The following is a 16,133-nucleotide window of genomic DNA, read 5'->3' as shown; positions in this document are numbered from 1 at the left end:
TCCAGTCTTCAGTGTCACATGATCCTTCAGAAATCATTCTAATATGCTGATATGCTGCTCTAGAAACATTTATCAATGTTAAATGTTTTTTCCAGAATACTTTTGCATTCTTTTCAAGAATCTTTTGTAATATTATCAATGTCTTTACTATCACTTTTGATCAAATGCATGTGTCCTTGCTGAATAAAAGTATTTAACTTAATGACCAAAACTTTTAAACTGTGTATAATATTATTATTATTATTGCAAAATGTATAATTAATTTTTTTAAAGGAACACTCCACTATTTTTGAAGTTAAACAGTTGAGTTTTACCATTTTCGAATCCATTCAGTCGATCTCCGGGTCTGGCGGTAGCACTTTTAGCTTAGCTTAGCATAGATCATTGAATCTGATTAGACCGTTAGCATCTCGCTCAAAAATGACCAAAGAGTTTCTATATTTTTCCTATTTAAAACTTGACTCTTCTGTAGTTACATCGTGTACTAAGACCGACGGACTGATTACATTACACCGGAATGAGAGTATAGTTCCTAGCCATATCGCCTAGAAAATCGCAACTTTTAAATTTCCGTCGGTCTTAGTACACGATGTAACTACAGAAGAGTCAAGTTTTAAATAGGAAAAATATAGAAACTCTTTGTGGTCATTAGACCGTTAGCATCTCGCTCAAATCAGATTCAATGATCTATGCTAAGCTATAGGGCTGGGTATCGATTCAGATGTTCCAATTCGATTCGAAAAAGCTGGCTCTCATCTTAGTTCATCTCGATCTCACATCTATAATCAACGAAGCTCTCTACACTGCGCAATGAATCTCTCACTTTGCTTATGAAAGGATTCGTGAGATACGTCTATGATACATTACTCAACGCTGCAAAAACACGTAGACACATTTGAAGCTCCCCTGAGCGCATTCACAAGTATGATGATATTGAAAAAAATCGATTCGTGGCCTTCGAGAATCGATATTGAATCGACCACATTTAAAAAAACGATATATCGAAAAATCGATTTTTTTTTTGCCCAGCCCTACTAAGCTACAGCTGAAAGTGCTACCGCCAGACCCGGAGATCGGCTGAATGGATTCGAAAACGGTAAAACTCAACTGTTTAACTCTAGGGGAGTTGGAAAATGAGCCTATTTTCAAAAATAGTGGAGTGTTCCTTTAAACGGAATCTTCACAATTATTATTGTGTGTAAAAGTTGAGGCAATGTTCTCACTCAGATAATATGATGCATGCAGTAGCTCTGTTGCTACACTTCCTCTTCCCTTATTGATGGGATTGTGGAAGAGAAAATGGAAGCATGCTAGAAAAAAGCTCCTGGAGTCAACAGGGCCACCAGTCTTTCAAGAACAGACTGGATTGGTAGTATAACACTCCGACACTACATTAGTAATCAAGTGGTTAATTAGTGGTAATAATTCTGTCATATTGGGTAAGAGATTTATATGGTTGTGCTTGATTCTAGAGTGATAATGATCTTGAGAAATCTTCATCGTCGTCTCCGAAGCGGATTGATTTTGTGCCTGTGTCTCCTGCTCCTTCGCCCACCAGAGGGATCGGAAAGAAGGTATCTCTTCCTTTTTTTTTAAATAAATAACTTGCTGTACTGTTGTTGTTGTTGTTGTTTAAGGCTTAATGCTTTGACTGACTACTTTCTCTTCAATGAGCAGCAGTGTTTCTCTCCGTCTCTTCAAATCCTGGTGACCAGTAACGGTCTGACGCCCAGCCCTGTTCCCAGCCCAACACGCCGCTTCAGGTAAGTTCTGTTCAGGCATCCCGCCACAGTAGGAATGTTTTCTGCCGACATCAGGCATAATAGTGTAGGATATTAAGCTGAGTAGCTGATGTCACTCATCAAAAGTTTGCCCAGCAGGAGGAGTCAGAGCCCGATCAACTGCATCAGGCCTGGTATTCTGGGCCCTCTCAAACGCAAAAGTAAGGAAGCAGTCAAGACACTTTCTTTTGCAATGTTACAGCTGGGATGCCTAAATAAAATAAAAATAAAATATTTTGGTGGATCCTCAGGTGAAATGGAGACAGAAAGCCAGCCCAAGAGACTCTTTCAGGGAACCACCAACATGCTGTCCACAGAGGTGTCTCACTTGCCTGAACTTAACACCTGGTGAGTTTTCACAGTGGACTTAGTATTTTAATTTTGAGTACATTATATGAGAAGTAGATGTGTACTTGGATGTTTTTGCGTTATATAATCTCCGTCTATTTTTAATCTGTCTACTAGTGTTGTCCAAAAACAACAACAACAATGGTATATATCAATTCATATGAATATTTCAAACTTTCATTACTCATTTCTCCCAGTATCGATACAAGCTGCACACTTTCGCTATCTTCTCTCTGACAGTGAGTTGACACCACATGCAGTGTGTGTAAAGTAGTATACTGTCCATTGCGTTGCATATTTCATAGTGAAACGCAGCACTCTGTTCATTTACACGCTTGCAGCTCATGATCCAGTGTTTCCAGCATCTCAGAGTGGCTCTGTTCACAGTTAAGCCCAAAGTATACTTCAGTCCACGTTATACAACGGTCCACGCACGTCTGTGTGACGTAATCAAAATTTGTTATTTATTTTTGTTTCTCGGGTGGGTTTAGCGTGCAGGTCAGTTTTTATGTCTTCATGGACAGTCCACGATTTGTGATAAGTCAAAACCCGTTGTCATAGAAACTGAAGTTTCCCTGTACTTTTCCAGAATAAAACATAGCCTATCTCTTGAAATTGAAGACATGAGTATTGTATTTTTACTACTGTAAAGCAAAATATACTTTTTTTCCCCTTTTGTTTTTTACTGGAATTTTTATAACAATAGTAATATTTATTTAATAATTAGTATAATACTAATAATAAGAGTCTCAGTTGCTAAGAAAATATTTTGACCGATCAAAAGTAAATTCCATATTAAAAATTAGTTAAATTTTAATGCCATTTATTTTGTGACAATGTTTCCCCATGGTATCAAATGTGGATATTTTTCAAGGTACTGTAGCAAAGTTAGAGTTTCCAGTATTATGGCAACATTAATGACTACTATGTCAATTATTAAATGGCAGGAAAAAAGAGAATATTGTCTACATTTTGTTTCATTATTTTAATAATGACCGTTTAGTTAAATAACTACATGAGAAAACTTGAAGCATTATTTACTTAATACTGTAAAATGGTATGGCTGCGTGTTGTTGATTTATTTATATTGCTAATTATTTATTTATTGTGTGTAGTAGCATATTACTTTGTTGAATATTGCTGTGAAATTGAAGTTCGTATCAAGTGTCATCTACTGGAATATAGATATCAATCCCATTGGTTCTAAAATTACTTACAGAAATTTTAGAGATTATATTTTGTCATGTTCTTTTTTGCTGAGTCCATTCAAAATATAATTCTGGCTTAATTATTTGGGGAAAACTTTACACAAAACTGTCGAGACTAAAATGAATAGCAAACTCGTTTATTTTTGTTATGAATGTATTCCAGCTGTGAAAAAGGACCTGTTTGTAACATGCTTTCTCTCTGTGTCTCTCCAGCAGTCTTTCTCCACCAGATCTTCTGGATGGGAGTCTCAGTAGCGTCGGCTCCTCCTCAGACTCTCCCGCCAAGATGGAAGGAGTGTCGCCCTCCTCCAGTAACTCGTCCCTCACGCCCCTTCAGGACCTCTCCCCTAAGTGATCCGCTGAGCATCACGAACATCACAGGAGGACTGGGCCCCTTCTCAGGCCCTTTTCCACTCATTTTACTTTTATTCCCAATGCCTTCCAAACATGGCTTTTGTTTTTTTCCTGAATTGTCCTGTTATGTTACATTTGAAGCGAGGCGAGAGAGTGTTCCGTGTGGGACAGACCCTAAGGGCATGGAGAGACTGTGGATGTTTTTTGCATCAGCTGCTATAAATAGATGTAAAACATGGTGTATGGATCTGTATCAAAGCGAACAACGTCACAGAAGAGGATCTTGGATTTAGTTTTTTGTTTTGGTTCCCTTATTATCTTTTTGATACCGCTTCGAAAAGAAAACCGCTGTAAACAGGAGAACAACTACAGGTTTCCAACCGGTTTTGTGCGTGAGAATTTAACTTATTTTTTGCTTTTATTTGTAAGTAAGTATGTACATAAGATATGTGGCAAAATGTGCAGAGGCAAAGAGCTCGACCGGCAAACTTACAGCCGCCTCTTCTGGAGTTTTATTAGCGGTGCAACTGCACTTTAAAGGGGCTTTTCTTGATTTTCACGTAGGTGGAGGAAGGTATTTTTTCAGAGCTTGGCACTTCATTCTATGTTAGAATGATATTCATGGTTGCTATACACAACTACTGCAGATGGGATTTATTATTGCAGCTGTTGGTAACCACTAAATCCTCGATTTGAACACTACAGAGAAACTAAATTGCCTGTGTTTGATGTTTGTCAAGCTAAAGACGTGCGTACAGCCGTGTTGTCATTTTTACAGCTTTCAGAGAATGGAGCAAAACATCCGGGCTGAGATGAATGATGTCCATTGTATGTTTTTGCTTCTCGCGCAGCGACTTCGCCCCGTTTCTGTTATTCGGGAAGGATTTGGAGGAGAATGCGCTCTACAGTTTTCAGTGTTGTTTTTCAGAGGCTGTTAACAGCGACACATTTGGCAGTTTAAAATGTGAGAAGCAGAAAAGTGCAAAGAAATGAAATCCTCCCATCAAAAATGTTATTTGTGGAGTTAAAATTTTTAAATGTAATCTACTGATACTGAAACGGTGTGCCATTAAATTTGTATATAAGAGAAATGTACAACTGTAATTGTAGGAGTTCTTCATTTGGGGCTGTAGTTACTTTAGTGAAAGTGTTTTCTTTTGTAAACGGTTTTCTAAATTTCATTCAAAGAAATTGCTTTATTTCCTTAAGCATGATATGATGTATCATAAATTAATTTTTCTGTAGAAGAAAGTGCTTGTAAAATCCTTTTTTTTTTTTTTTCTCCCCCCATTTAATTGAGTTTAACACTGCAGTGTAAATCTTTTTCTGAATGTCTTTGCAAACAAAAATACAGTAAGTGGGTCATGTAGATCCAGATTCTGTCCTGTAGTGATGGGTGAAGTGTATTTGTAGTTTGTCCTGTGGACGTGTCGAATTCTTTATTTAATTATTTTTACTGTCCTTTCAACTCAAACAGTACTGAGGAGGACTGAGTGCTGTCATGAGAACGTGTAGTTGTGCTCTGCTCTCTCTGAACAAATTTTGTTCCCATCATATCAGAGACTTCCAGATGTCAGAAATAAATTATTTGTCCAGCTATGTTGTTGCCTCGTCTTGTGATACCAAACTTATTTGCGGGTGTCAGTGTGGTTATTGTCTTCAAAAACATAATGGTTTTAACAGGTGTTAAAATGTACTCTATGGTATTTCTTGTATCAGTGCACTTCATTTACATACTTAATGAAATGACCCTTTTAACAGATTGTGATTAATTTCCACAAATTAACTTTGTGAATGTATAAGTTAACTATTTTTGAAAGTGTCTTATGCTCACCAAGACTCCATTTCTTTGATAAAAAAAAAAAGCAAAAATAGTAATAAAATATTATTTCAATTGAATTGAACACAACTGTTTACTATTTGAATTTATTCCCGTGATGGCAAAGCTGAATTTTCAGCAGTCATTTTTCCAGTCAGTCTCACTTGATCCTTCAGAAATCAATCTAAAATGCTGATTTTTTGCTCAAGAAACATTTCTCATCAGTGTTGAAAACCGTTGTGCTCCTCTTTGATGAGTAGAAATGCAAAAGAACCTAAAACCATGCATTATATTACCTTGGGTAATACAGCAACTAGTTAGGAAGGGGTTTCTAATACAGTTTCTGGCAGAGAGGGTGGAAAGAGCCATTAATATTCAAACTTGTTCTTCAATCTGTTATAACTTATTAAAAAAAAAAAAATTTTTTTTTAAACAAGCCAAGTAAAAACATTGCATTACTGCCAGCTTACTGAGTATCTAATTCTGTTTCCTCTATATTTTCCAAATGTTACACTAAATTAGTTGGAGGACAAGACGTCAGTTTTCAGGGATGCTGAAATTAATCAGCTTGTTTCTAAACAAACATTTATCACACTCCTGTTACATATTGCTTCCTAATCCGTCTGAACTATGATTCAGAAACTAATGTTACTACCAATACTTTTGAACATAAAACTGTTTCTAGGAAATGCTTTTAACAATCAATTTTTTTTATTTGATGTGGCATCTATAGAGATTACGGTGCACAAGATTTAAGCAGTGGACAAACATCGGAACAAAAAAAGCCATTTCAGTCTTGAGAGAAGCAACAAAAATCCAGAGACGCAGAATATGACGTATAACAACACATTTAATTTAATGTATTCATGTTCCTCTACACCCCACCCCCCCAAAAACATAGTCAGCCAGATTCAATGCCAAGCTCAGTCAGTGTTCAGCCTGTAAACACAGAACGCTCCCCTCCCCTCGCCCATGGATCTTTGTGTCTTCATTGTGTCTGTGAGATTGTGATGATCATTTAAGAAGTTAGTTCCTGTTTATAGGGAGTTTCTCAGACATGCTTCCCCTCCATCCTCACAACCCCCCCCCAGTGATTAAAGTAGTTAACAGCAACAGCTTTACTGCAGCTCAGTAAGGCAGCCCAAAGATAGCAGGGAAAAGCTACAAACCATGCTATTATTTTCAAGCAAAAGTGTGTTTATGAATTTATGAGTTATATTACAGCAGTATTATAGCTTCAAGCTTGTCGCAAATTTTATGTTTGTGAAACAAAAATATTTATGAAAATTGTTTTGGAAATTTTTTTTTTTTTACTTTTGAATAAAAAACAGAAGTATTACTTCTAGTAAATATAAAAAATACATTGCTAAATTTCAATTTGTGAAGAAAAAGTAAAAAAAAAAAAAAATTGTAAAACAAAACAACTTTACAAAAACGTATCATTTAATAAAAAATAATACTATTACTTCTAGCAAATATTAAAACAAAATACAATGCTAAATTTCCATTTGTGAAGAAATAAAAAAACAAACAAATAAATAAATTGAAATGTACTTTTTGAAGAAAAAATGTGTGTATAAAATGTTTAGAATTTATATATATTTATTAAATGTATATTTGTAATTTTTTTAAGTAATATGTAACATCAATAAATACATAAAATAAACAATAATATACATAAATATATGTATATATCAAATTTTTCAGAATTATTTATACTGTACTACTTTCATATTGTGACGCATTTCTGACTAAAACAAGGTATTCAACAACAACAAAAAAGCTAAGACATGGTTTTATCCTTAGTGAATTGCCTGGATTATAAAAAGTTGTTTCGATGACTGGTGGATTGGGCGTTTAAAAAAATGGAGAGGGTTGAAAAGATGGAGAAAGCCATTACTCTTTGAAGTAAGATTACCAGCTTTTTTCTTTAGAAATACAAGTGCCTATGAATCAATCGCAGTATGAACCAAGAATGTGTATTAAGAACATAAATGCACGTTGACTGTGAAATGCACCTGTCTGGAATGCAGTCTGCTCAAAGAACACTCTGTCGGCAAGCTGCTCCTTCATGCTGCGCTCCTCTTCCTGGGGCCGGACCTGGGGCTGCTCCTGAGCGGCGGAGGGCAGCAGAGTGGCTATCACTTCCTTCCTGCCCAAAGCCTTCCTCTGACTCTGCTCAGACACCTGCAGCCGGAACTTATCAATCACCCTGTAATGACAGGCCCGCACGTCCCTATGGCGGATCACGCTGTTTGGCGAAAATCACAAGAAATGGAAGGTTGTGAAAGGCTGAAACAAATCAAATCTGCTTAAAATATTTCAAGTGCAAGACCTGGAAACTTACATATCCACACAACATTGTGGTTTAACAGCACCAGTGGCATCCACCACGGTATACTTGTTTGGTGCTGTGCACAAAACTGATGAAACAACAAACAGTAAGAAAGGAAGGACCACTACAGCACTCTACTGTAAGAAGGCTTCTCGTGGGTACTAAGGAAAATGTATGACTCACCTTTGAATTTAAGAGCAAACTCATAAGGGTTGTAGAGGGTGAGCACCTGCTTATGTGAAGCCTGCTCATCTGCGTAGAACACCAGCTCGGTGGGGAACACAAACACTGGAAGGCTTCCCTCCACTAGGTCAGGCTGCCGGCTCTGCTGCTGCATTGGCTCCAGCTGAGCTCACGTCCTCCTGCCTTTATCGTATTCCCACTCCGTCTCTAGGCTGAAACGGTGCAGAGATCCCGTTCTAAATGCAGCCAGTTCCGCTCTTTGGCAGCATGACGTTCACCTCTGAAATGACAGAAATGGGGCCATTTCATCATGACAGACAACAGGAGGCAGGAGTACAAAAACTATGTTTAAACAGAAATAACAAAGCTACTCATAATAATAAAAACAAAACAGAATATAAAAAAATACACAAAAACCCACATTTAGTGTGAACTGAATGGCTAAAGTCACTATGTGTAACTGTAACACTACTGTTCCAAAGTTTGGGGTCAGTAAGATTTTAATACTTTTATTGGGCAAGGATGCCCTACTGTGACTTTTGAATAATGTCACAAATGATTTCTATTTCAAATAAATGGCGTTCTTTTGAACTTTTCATCCATTCAACATTGATAATAATAATAAATGTTTCTTGAGCAGCAAATCAGCATATTAGAAGACTGGAGTAATGAAGCTGAAAATTCAGCTCTGCATCACAGGAATAAATTACATTTGAAAATATATTTAAATAGAAAACAGTTCTTTTAAACTGTAATAATATTTCACAGTATTGCTGCTTTTATTGTATTTTTGATCATATAAATGCAGCCTTGGTGAGCATAAGAGACTTCTTTCAAAAACATAAAAAAATCCTGACCCAGAACTTGTGAAGGGAAGGCCACACAACCAGTGGCGGCTGGTGGAAAATATATATGGTAGGGCGCCACATCAAACAAATTTAGCATACATCCCGGTATGATTTCTTCCAGTATAACAAAGGGAAAAGTATTAAGACTTGAAACATTTTAAATAAAGATAATTGTTTTACCAAGTTCAAGATTGAGGATGATTCCCCATTTCCCACAAAACTATATTTTCTGCAAACTTTTTTCAAGGTAAATTAAAACAGTTTTTAATTTTCATAATTCACTATTTATGTATGCAGTGCAACAGCAAAAACTGAGGAAAAAAAATAAATGTTACATTTGTTTAGAGCATTTTCTATAATAAATAACTAACTACAAGTCAAGCTGCAATACTAAACAGGACCACACAAAGATGCCAACAGGCCACTATACCAGTCGCCTTAAAGGGTTAGTTCACCCAAAAATGAAAATTAGGCTGCGTTTTACTCACCCCCAAGGCATCCTAGGTGTATATGACTTTCTTCTTTCAGACGAATCCAGTCGGAGTTATATTAAAAATGGTCTTTGATCTTTCAAGCTCTATCATTGCAGTCAGCGGGTGTTGCATTGCTTCAGTCCAAAAGAAGTTAAATAAAAATCGCCCATGCATAAAAAAAAGTGTCTCACACGGCTCTGGGGGGTGAACAAAGTCCTCCTGCAGCGTTTATTTAACTTCTTTTGGACTGAAGCAATGCAACACCCGCTGACTGCAATGATAGAGCTTGAAAGATCAAAGACAATTTTTTATGTAACTCTGACTGGATTCGTCTGAAAGAAGAAAGTCATATACATCTAGGATGCCTCGGGGGTGAGTAAAACGCAGCCTAATTTTCATTTTTGGGTGAACTAACCCTTTAACCAGACTGTATATAAATATATACAGATCCATTCAGAATTATTAAACAGAGCAAAACACAAATTAAAAAGGCAAATAAAAACAGTCTGAATTTGTCGAATGTGGCGATATGAAGGCAGCTCAACATGACCAGTGAACAGTTTCTCTGTCAGAGTGAGTGTTGGTGTCTGTGTTTGAGTGTCTACATAAACCCCACTGACCATTGCAAACTCCTATAAAAACAGGCTTCTTCAGCAAGTGTCCATTATAAAACACCTGCCAGACATGCAACCATACATAAATGTGCTCATGCAAAAAGCTATCAGAGAGCGCACATACACGGTTTGTTTGTTTGCACATTAATAATAACTAGAGAACAGTCTGGGCGATTCTCGGCCATAGTGAAATCGCCCAAAAAGGGGCGGTACTCCACAGAACGTGACTTGACGCTGGACTATAGATCCAGAGGCAGAAGAAACAATCTAGAACAGCTGTGGTTGAATGTGATAAAAAAAAATCCCTCCCTTTTGCACTTTGGTGGTGCGTCGCCCTATTGCCCTAATAAAGAAACCGTCCCTGCACACAACACAGTCATACTCAAATGGTGGGTCATGACCAAAAAATGAATTATCAGCTGTTATAAAATTATTCAGACTTCATAAGTATTTAGAAACCAAAATGATTAATTATCCTATTCAATGTATCATGTTAATAAAAAAATATGTAATATGTCAATATTTGATCTGAAAGACATTTTTTTGTACAATAAACTACTTTAGTACCGTGCTGGGCAAATTGACATAAAATCTGAGTCCTAAAACAAAACCAGCTTAGGACTAATGCAACAGGAGGTTTAAATAAATTACAACTGACAGCATGAATAAGTCTAAGTAACAACAGTTTCTTTCAGATTTATTTCTGGCATGAAAATAATAAAAGTATGCGTCAGAAAAGTGAAGTAAACACATGCATGAATTGAAATGCAGAATATATAACAATTTAGAAACAAAAATTATAGATTTTCCTATTCAGTGTGTCTTGTTGATAATTATTGTATCATACTGTTTATATCATATTAATTGTCATGCCTATGTAGTTCATAGTAATATTAGTAAATCTCTTTTTGATTTGAAGTACATTTTGTACAATAAACAACTTGTACAGTACTGGGCAACTTGACAATATCTGTCATAAAACAAAAGCAGCCGAGAACTACTGCAACACGTTGTTGAAATAAGTTACAAATTAGATGAATAATTATACAATGAATACATAACAACAGTTTCTCCCAGACCTATTTTTGGCATGAGAATAATCAAGGGATGCTTCAGAAAAGTAAATTAAACACAAGCATGAACTGAAAAGCTGTTGTTTACATAAATAATACTGTATAATTCAGCTGTTACTATAGCTGAGCAGGTAAATAAAACGAAAGCCAAAGCAAACTGCAAGGCACGTGTCAATATAATCTGATAATGGTGTCAATGTAATAATGACTAATAGATGATGGCCAAGATCTCTGTACAAAAACAAGCTACTGCCTACACGTGGCTAGTCATGTGACCATGTTTACTGAATTCGTCTGAAACTCAAGGATTTCGCAACACGATCTAAAGCAAATAAACAACGTCAAACTTGACCGCCTAACATCATACTAGTGAGGTCAATGAGACAGCATGACAGCTGGCAGATACAAGGATGTCTGCTCTAAAATATCTGTCTAGAGATGGGTTTAACTGAGTTTTACAATTGTCAGATAAATACACCCAACAGGCATTTAAGAAAAATACTCAGCTAAATACGAAACCCACTGTAAGTTACCTCTGGAAGTCTATTGCGTTTTGCTGACAGGTAGCAGAGAAATAGCTATATGTAACATGACATTCATGTTTTATTAAACCTATACATAAACCGTGTGATGTCAAATATTCCTTAACTATCATACATCTGCTTGTCTAATGTTAAACGAAATTCAAGAAATATGTCAGTAACGTTACCTGCTTGAAAAATGATTAACAAACGCTGGCATTTCAGTTTTCCACAGTAACTAGTCACTTAATAAGATGTTCCGTTTGCAAGTTTTGTTACTGGTTAAAGTATTCAATAGACACAATGTTCTGTATTGTTCACTGGATGTAGACGTATTGATGCTATGGTTACCCTTTAATGCTTTTAGCATAACAATATGGTAAAATCGAGACAACAAAGCGTTTAAAATTGCGTTATTCAATGTTGTTATTTAAAGAATAAGGTAGATCGAAAACAATTGAAAAACGTCTGTGTTTACCTCGCTCCCGTTTAACGATATTTATTCCAAATCCCACCCGGTTTCCTTTTTCTTCGTCAGCGCGTTGAATGCTGGGATACTGGAGGGCTTCAGGAGTTCCGCCAAAGGCTTCTATGACGTCACTGAGTTTCGCAAACGTTACTTTCTGTTATTTATAGTATTTCTCTGGAAATGTTTTCAGAAGATACATGATGTCCGTATTTCGTTTTATATCTCCAAATCTTAATTACAGTTTGGGGGACCGTTTACCCGTCATGAAAAGTCTTAAAGTGACAGTTCACCCTAAAATAAAAATTCTAGCATCACTCGCCTTTGTTGTTGCCTAAACCTGTGTGGCTTTATTTCTTCACTGGTAGAGTAAAAGAGACGCTGGGCTGAATGTTACGGGGGCTGAACGACTCAGTCACCATTCACTGTCATTGCATCTTTTTGCAGTTTAAACTGAATGGTGACTGTCATGTCTTTTGTGTAACAGAATTTGTATTTTTAGGTGGACTGTCCCTTTAAGGTTTGACAGCAAAGCTCAAAGCAGGCATCTCGTTAACACAAAAATATTTTTCTTAAAGATGCTAACAAATGGAAAGCACAGGAAACCACTAAAAATAATTCCTTTGTGTGTGTGTGTGTGTTTATCAGTATCAGTAAACCGAACTTGACATTAGATTTGACAACGACATACAGCACGTTGCCTGTTTAGTTTATTAAAGTAAACAACTCGCCCTAAAGAAACCTGCACGCCTTTAGAATGCATGCTCATTCAGACGTCAACTATCCACCGCCGCCTTTTTAGGGCACAACCCATAATCAAAACATTTGTGACCGCTTGCACACATTTGCACAATGAGCAAATTGAAAGACAATTTTGCATTACAAAAAAAAAACGATTACAGAGAAATGAAAACAGGAAGAACAACATGACGACCTTTTTTTTTGTTTTTTTTAAACCTCTCAGGGGACACGCATACAGTTCATGAATGAACAACACTGGCCGTTTCACTTTTAAAATGTATGCTTTGTTGTGAACCAGGTAACGGCTATCACAGAAACCGTGCGGTTCAAAGGACAGTCGAATATGCTCTACAATATGGGGATTTTATGTTTCGGATAGGACTCCAATGACATTGGAGCAGGCTATTGAGATGTAGTAGTTATGTAAAAATGCGGCTGAACGATTATAATAAAGGGTACTGTATCATCGGCACTTGTTCACTGGCTATTTCCTGCGGATATTAAAACACCTTGTAAGTATTAGCTATATGAGCTAGCTTTCGTCCAGTGTGTGGGATTGTGGTGAATAGGACTACCTAGCAGGTCCCTATCTGACATTCAACAAACCAAAGGGCATGTGCAGCGAGGTTTCACGGAAAGCGAGGAGCGCGATTAGGAGGAGCCAGCGCCTGACGACGCTCCTTTTCCTCTCGCTTCTGTGCCGCTGTTGTCACGGTCTCTTGTTATATTAACATGGCGCTTGCCTATACTCTAGTCTCTCGAAGGAGATTAACAAGAGGAGGGGAAAGCGGACGAGGATGGATTTCTCCATGGTCAGAGGAAGGCACAATTATTATAAAAATCACCCAAGCTACTCCCCACCCCCACCAAGACAGCTAGACCAGGATCAGACGAGGAGGGGGTCGCCCTTTACACAAGACGAAAATGGAACTCTATAGATTACAAATGAACTCTGATAACTTGTTAAATCGGTGTAACACACAATATAATAACAAAAGCGGCCGTTAAAACTCAAAAACAAAGCACTTGGATTACACATGAGATCCTCGCCCTCTCCACCTTCGTCCGCTCAAGCGAGCGCTGAGAACTGAGGAATTCCACGACCTCATTGCGTATTTATAGGAGAGTGGGCGTGGCTTCGCGACTCGGCTCAGCCAATGGCGTAGCAGCGGCGGGGCGAAGGCGTTTCGGTCTGTTCGGAAGAGAAGTTCTCTAACAGCGCGAGCCCAGCACTGCTCAGAAAAGACAGATAGAGAATCAGGCGGCTGCAAAGGGTGGCAGTACGACCCTCTTTTGGGGGGGTCTGATTATAACAAAATATATACACACATATATGCATGCCCAGGGCCGCAAGATAGGTCATATGCCGATTGTAGATATTCTAGCAAACATCTAGAGGTATATCTATACATTTCAAAATGCCTATTTTACTTTTTCTGATAGACACGTCCGCTTCTATGAATCAGCGCACTTATTTGGGTACGACGTATCTGGACATTGCTAAAGGCGCGGTTGAGATCTTTATGAAGGTAAAGCATAATTTTACCCCGACTTTTTCAGCTTACTGTTGTACCTTGTTGGAGTTAAGGATCCCTATGACAGGATCAGTTTAAATGAATGTTTATTGTTTCGTTTTCTTTAACAGCTGCGTGCCCGAGACCCGGCTAGTAGAGGCGACAGGTACATGCTAGTTACATTCGATGATCCACCATACGGCGTAAAGGTAAATAAATACTACTAAATTGTGCTTATATGTGGTTAAAGCGGAGATTTTTTTGCTGACAGTGAGACTCTACTGTCCCTCTGGTTCGTAGCATCGGGTCGGGCGGCCTCCCGGTGACGAAAACGGCTATTTTTTGTTAAAATATCCGCAGACCCGGAGCAGCGCAGCCTCTGAACATGGCGGACATTTTGCTTTTGTGTTGGGAAAGCTCCCGAGCGCTGAGATGGAGGCGGAGAGATTTATTATCCCCTGTGACGTAGCGCGTGACGCGTGCACGGGCCAACTCGGTCCGGATTGGACAAGCAGCCTGCCCTCTGTCCCGTGCCCTCCTCTCGCATTCTCATTGGCCACTGTAGCCTGAACAAATCAACACGATTTGATTTGTGCAACAGCCCTCAATAAGCAAATGAGGAGATGCTTTGCAGGTTTGCGTTGAGAGAGGAAGAGGCTTGTGAGTTGCCCTTGAAAACAAGCATCAACTTCCTTCCCTCTCCACTCCTAGTACATTCACCTCCCTCCCATTCATATACCCAAACACCAAACAGGTGAAAGGTGATTAAGTATGCAGTGCATCTCATGCCTGTCACATTAGGCCACTCAGTGTTTAAAGTTTACTCAACATAAGATATACCTATGCAAGCATAATTACTAATTGCTCACTTTTACAGCCAGAGTTTACATGAACCAGAGTGACTTATAGCCACACATTTGAGACCATTTTGCTCAACAAGATAGCAAGCATGTAATCTGGAACGCTGACAGCTAGGAAATAAGTGCTTCCTGTACAAATACAAACAAGTGCGAGTACAATAAATCTGGTACAGAAATTAGGAGGAGTTTTGCTGTTTTCATATGTGACAGCCATTCATATTTTTCTGTTTGGGGGTAAAGACAGTAAGGATAATAGTGGGTCTATGAGCTGATGGTGTGGTCAGGCATCTGCATGAATTGTATTCAAACACATCTCTTTACTCAAGAGTACTAACTGAACGTAATGGCAGTCAGTACTTGCTTAATAGATTAATTGATCATTCTAAGACACAAGGGCACGACTAGACTTGCATGTATTACATTCAGGGGCGTCTTGTACCTATTTTCTTTTTTGAGGAGGCAGTGACAGTTCTGGCACTTCTATGTAAATTATGAGTCATGATAGTCTAGTGGTGTAATTTTGTAGTATGCATAGGGGTCAGGTTCACATCATGATATAATATACATTTCTTTAAGCAATATTACAACTGAACTCGACTGCCAGTGATCGCCCTGCATTTTCATGTATGGAAAACAGACCTGACCAGAACTTACCTTGTGGTAACATTGTTTGAAAACCCCCCAAAAAAACAAATAAAATTAACAATTATTATTATTAAATAATTGTTATTATATAATAAACTGTTATAATAAAACTATTTTAATTATTAAAACTTTATTTCATCTTTCAGTTTATAATTATAATAAACTGAAAGATGATATATATATATATAATCGTCTTATAACGAAATATAACTATATACTTCTGATTTATGAATTGAATCAAGAACATACATTATTAACACTTTTATAGCTGATGCAACAAATTCAACCAATCGGCATTTTCACAAAAAACTTGACAATTAAATGGATATATTATACATATCTCATTAAAT

The 16,133-nt window shown here is 37.6% G+C and overlaps 3 protein-coding genes across 8 annotated transcripts in view; 2 read left to right on the top strand and 1 right to left on the bottom strand.

The window, feature by feature from the left end:
• Positions 1-5,459, top strand: part of LOC107661383 (protein FAM122A-like) — a 10,174-nt gene extending 4,715 nt beyond the window's left edge. The window contains exons 6-10 of one of the 5 annotated variants that reach the window (XM_016450933.1): positions 1,473-1,574; positions 1,678-1,763; positions 1,881-1,942; positions 2,033-2,129; positions 3,554-5,459. In XM_016450933.1, the coding sequence (XP_016306419.1) occupies positions 1,473-1,574; positions 1,678-1,763; positions 1,881-1,942; positions 2,033-2,129; positions 3,554-3,692 (486 nt within the window). In that variant the 3' untranslated portion in view covers positions 3,693-5,459. Of the gene's footprint in view, positions 1-1,472; positions 1,575-1,677; positions 1,764-1,868; positions 1,943-2,032; positions 2,130-3,550 lie in introns of all 5 variants that reach the window. The other 4 variants (XM_016450931.1, XM_016450930.1, XM_016450929.1 and 1 more) reach the window with 4 other exon arrangements.
• Positions 5,460-7,330: 1,871 nt separating this feature from the next.
• On the bottom strand, positions 7,331-12,284 carry LOC107661428 (motile sperm domain-containing protein 1-like). 2 transcript variants are annotated; one of them, XM_016451001.1, is made up of 4 exons: positions 12,036-12,284; positions 8,029-8,308; positions 7,858-7,933; positions 7,331-7,761 (listed from the first exon to the last, which is right to left on the bottom strand). In XM_016451001.1, exons 2-4 carry the CDS (start codon positions 8,180-8,182, stop codon positions 7,464-7,466), a joined length of 528 nt encoding a protein of 175 aa, XP_016306487.1. In that variant the 5' UTR covers positions 8,183-8,308; positions 12,036-12,284; the 3' UTR covers positions 7,331-7,463. The 2 variants fall into 2 exon arrangements, with proteins under 2 accessions (XP_016306487.1, XP_016306488.1); XM_016451002.1 differs by lacking the exon at positions 12,036-12,284 and adding an exon at positions 11,746-12,026.
• A 773-nt stretch (positions 12,285-13,057) lies between these two features.
• The window catches only part of LOC107661381 (integrator complex subunit 6), a 30,574-nt gene continuing 27,498 nt past the window's right edge, over positions 13,058-16,133 (top strand). The window contains exons 1-2 of the mRNA XM_016450924.1: positions 13,058-14,293; positions 14,410-14,487. Of these exons, the coding sequence (XP_016306410.1) occupies positions 14,183-14,293; positions 14,410-14,487 (189 nt within the window). The 5' untranslated portion in view covers positions 13,058-14,182. The remainder of the gene's footprint in view (positions 14,294-14,409; positions 14,488-16,133) is intronic.

Source organism: Sinocyclocheilus anshuiensis, unplaced genomic scaffold (assembly GCF_001515605.1).
Source record: "Sinocyclocheilus anshuiensis isolate Anshui unplaced genomic scaffold, SAMN03320099.WGS_v1.1 scaffold635, whole genome shotgun sequence".
NCBI classification, from domain to species: domain Eukaryota; kingdom Metazoa; phylum Chordata; class Actinopteri; order Cypriniformes; family Cyprinidae; genus Sinocyclocheilus; species Sinocyclocheilus anshuiensis.
Note: the sequence above shows the minus strand (reverse complement) of the source record. Positions and strands in the feature narration are given on the sequence as shown.